The following is a 3,854-nucleotide window of genomic DNA, read 5'->3' on the forward strand; positions in this document are numbered from 1 at the left end:
CCGTTCACGGTCAGGTTGAGCGCCGTGCGCGCGGGGGTAAACCCGTGCGGCCGCGCGCCCTGCGGTGATCTTGCGCCAGAGGTGCAGGGATACGGTCTCGAAGATCGTATCCGTCGGCGGCCTGGTATTGCGCGGACGAGGCAATCACGGGGCCGCGCCGCGCCGCCGCAACGAGAAGCGGTTGATCTGGAGCAGGAGCACGTGCGGCGTGTCCTTGTCGACCGGCGCGTGCAGTCGCGCGAGTTCCGGGGCCGGCGCGAGCGGTGGGCCGAGAGCGGCATCGGCACCGCGGCCTCCACGACGAGGACGCCGGCGCCGCCTCTGCCCGTGTCGAAGAGCAGGCGGTTAGCGTGGCTTTGGCGCTCGAGGCGGCGGGCGGTGATGAGGAGCGGGAAGTGCTGGAGAGGGTGGTGGCGAGCGAGCCGAGGAGGGTGGCGTTGGTGGGGTTGGGCGGGGCGTAGGCGACGTGGTACGCCAGCGCGACTAGGTCGAGCATGGTGCACAAGCACGCCAAGCAGCTCCGCTGCGACGTCGTGAGACACCTTTGGATGCCCCACCTCATTGAACGCATCCAGGCCGAGTACTCCGGCGGCGCCGCCGCCGCTGGTGCCGCCGGTGGATGACTTGCTTGCTCGTGTGGATGACTCCGTGCTGCTGCTCTTGCGATGTGCGAACAGGAAGAAAGATGAATTGCTGAGATGGTGTTTGAGTTGTGATTGGTTCTCGTCATCATTTCTGATTGATGATCAAGATTGTTCTACATTTTGCATGATAATTTCTTGTAATATATGTAGCATTGTTTAAAACTGAGAAGAGGAGAGGAGAGGAGAGAGAGGAAGAAGAGAGGAGAAAATAGAAGAGTATGACATGTGGGTCCGTTCACAAAGGGTAAAATAGACCATTCACAACAAGTGCTCATGTTTTTGGAGCTGGAGCACTGCCATCAGCCAAACACGTGCAGCAGCTCCATGTTTTTTTGGAGTTGGTGGAGTGGAGCTAGGAAAATGTGGAGTTGGTGGAGTGGAGCTGGTTTTTGTGGAGTGGAGTGCTCCCAAACACCCCCTTAATATTCTATCATTGCATTGCTCTCTCTTTTTTTCTTCATCTACTCATCTGTTTGCGAATATTTACTACTTTCTTGGGTAGTGCTATACTCCTGCCTCAATTTGATGAATGCATCATTCTGCACTTTGTACTGTCACTTATCTTATGTTCTTAATTGTTCCTGCACTTTAGGTGCGTGTAAATGCCTTGCGCTGTTTAGGAGATCTTGTACCATCTGTGGACAAAGAAGGTATACTGGGTATCTTGGAGACTGTTCGGCGTTGCACAGCAGTTGATCATTCTGCGCCAACTCTTATGTGTACACTTGGTGTTGCTAATGCAGTCTATAAACAGGTTTAGCTCTTGACATTTTTTTACGATAGCTGAATTATGAGCAGCTTTTTTTTCCATGCCAATTGATTTACTTCTCAATAATACTCAATTCAAGTCTTTTGTTATTGATCCAGTGTGGTGTTGAATTTGCTGCGGAACATGTGATTCCTCTCATCTTCCCATTGCTCACAGCACATCAACTGAATGTACAACAATTTGCCAAGTATATGCTGTTTGTCAAGGATATCACAAGGTACCATCTATTATCCTGCATCTTTCTCTCCATGTGTCCATCAATATATTAGCTAAACTACAACCTACTTCTACAGCAAGATTGAAGAGAAGCGTGGTGTGACTGTTACAGATAATGGGAACACAGAGGTAAAAGCATCACCTTCATTAACAAATGGAATTCATTCAGAACCTATGCCAGTACAGATACCAGCTGCAAAGAGCACCACTGCATGGGATGAAGACTGGGGTCCTACTAAGAAAACCAGTGCTCCATCTCTCTCTGTTGATTCTAGTGCGCGAACAAACCAACCTTCATCAGATCCTTTTGACTTCAGTACTCAAACAAAGCAATCCACAACACTCCCATTTGATTTCAGCACTCAGACAAAGCAGCCATCATTAGTCTCTCAGGTTACAGCTGCGACAATCCCTCCAGCACAACCACTTCCATCCCTTCAATCTCTTGCACCCAGTTCAGGACCTCAAACTTCTGGCTCATGTGTTCCTGTTGACATTGAGTGGCCTCCTCGTAGCAGCTCATCATCTGACTTCAATGCGCCGTTGTCTGTTAACAAGGAGAATGATTCCGGAAGGCTGTCTAGCGATGTGCTTGATGATGTTGACCCTTTTGCTGATTGGCCCCCAAAAACTAGCAGTGCCACTAGCATTTCAACAATTGAGCATTGGGCAAACACAAATCAAAGTATTTCTGGATTTAGCTCAGGAAACATAGGGCTTGGTGGCAGTGGAAATTCTCTGGGGCAAATGAAAAGCAACCAGATGAGCTGGTCCAACACTTCTAATCTAATGGGTATGAACTCAACTGGCAGCTATTTGAATCAGGGCAACACAGCTCTAGGGTTCGGAAATCCAATTGGAGGACTGAGCACAGGTCTCTCCAATTCAAGTAGTTCCAGTGCAGGCCAGAGCATGATGCAGCCAAAATCTGATTTTGGATCACTGTCCATGTCGACCAACAATGCCGCACATGGTCCACCCAGACTTGCCCCTCCTCCATCTGCTGCTGTTGGAAGAGGGCGTGGTAGAAATCAAGGACAGTCAGCCCTCTCCCGAGCATCACGGCCCCCTCATTCCAACTCCTCATCTGGGCAACAACCTATCCTTGATTTACTTTAGTAAGGGAAGGATAGCCTCTGTTCTGCCTTCCCATAATGTCAACGTGTACATCTTCAAATATTTTGTACGGTGAGCATCATACTGTTCTTTGGACATGCATGTGGGGAATGGGTATTCTCTTGTCAGTTCGAAGCTGGATGGCCTTGGTGAGTGGTCCGAAGGAAGCTGCTTCGGGGTCTTGCAGAGGTCACATTTTCTCCTGCTTAGGGTTTTGATTTCAGCATGGAGGCCATCTCCATATTGGTGAGTCAAGAAATGCTGCTGTGTATATCTTTTTCCAAACTCGGCTGTAGCTTGTAGAGGTGATGAATATAGTCAGGCATGTTTATCTGGGCTCTGAAGTTTTGAATGCCTACAGTGTACCACCATGTTTAATGGGCCTTACAGATGGACCCTGCCCGTGTAATTCATTTGTTTCTGTAAAGGCCCATGTGTATGTAGTCGTCAAAATTAAGGCTATCTGCAATTCTGCTTCGATGTTGTTGGATAACTGTTGTTGATAAAACCACATGTGTTACTGTACCCCACAACTGTGTAAAGTCAGCCTTCATGTTTGGCCTTTTCTCTTTACCATTCCTGGCTGATTAAACCAACTCGGTCACTGTTCCCTTTCTTCAGCTTGATACCTTCGGTATTGCAGACAAAAAAAGCTATCCTTGGTTGGATTGTTGCGTCCCAACATCGAATACTGACCTTGTACAGAACTGCATGCACGGGACAACACCGATCGAGCATTTCGAATCTGCTGCAGGCCTGCAGACCTGTTGTGTACCGCTACCGCGCAGATGCCATGATGAATGCGTTTCTCGTTGATGGCAGGAATGTTTCAGTTCCATGAGCACTAGGAGATCAGTGGCTCAGGGAAAATTGAATGCATGTATGGGCGCATGGCGAGCCCCCCTGGCCTTCTTCACTCAATGATGCAATACGCATCAGAAGTCAGGAGCGAGCAGGGACACAATCCCTCATCGATCATGGGATGGCCATGTTGATCTTGGAGCTATACATCCTCCTCGCTCGCAGCTCATGAGTCATGATGTCTCTCCTGCATCTTCGCTTGCCAGGGGCCCATGTACATGTATCTGGGGAAACCATGGGTCGTACGT

General features: G+C 49.2%; 1 protein-coding gene across 1 annotated transcript in view; it reads left to right on the forward strand.

Moving 5' to 3' along the window:
- The window catches only part of LOC101767338 (SCY1-like protein 2), a 9,744-nt gene extending 6,403 nt beyond the window's left edge, over positions 1 to 3,341 (forward strand). Inside the window, exons 12-14 of the mRNA XM_004969110.3 lie at positions 1,237 to 1,398; positions 1,512 to 1,630; positions 1,707 to 3,341. Coding sequence (XP_004969167.1) covers positions 1,237 to 1,398; positions 1,512 to 1,630; positions 1,707 to 2,748 — 1,323 coding nt within the window. The 3' untranslated portion in view covers positions 2,749 to 3,341. The remainder of the gene's footprint in view (positions 1 to 1,236; positions 1,399 to 1,511; positions 1,631 to 1,706) is intronic.
- Positions 3,342 to 3,854: the final 513 nt, after the last annotated feature.

The sequence above is a fragment of the Setaria italica genome, chromosome V, assembly GCF_000263155.2.
Source record: "Setaria italica strain Yugu1 chromosome V, Setaria_italica_v2.0, whole genome shotgun sequence".
Classification (NCBI taxonomy): Eukaryota; Viridiplantae; Streptophyta; class Magnoliopsida; order Poales; family Poaceae; genus Setaria; species Setaria italica.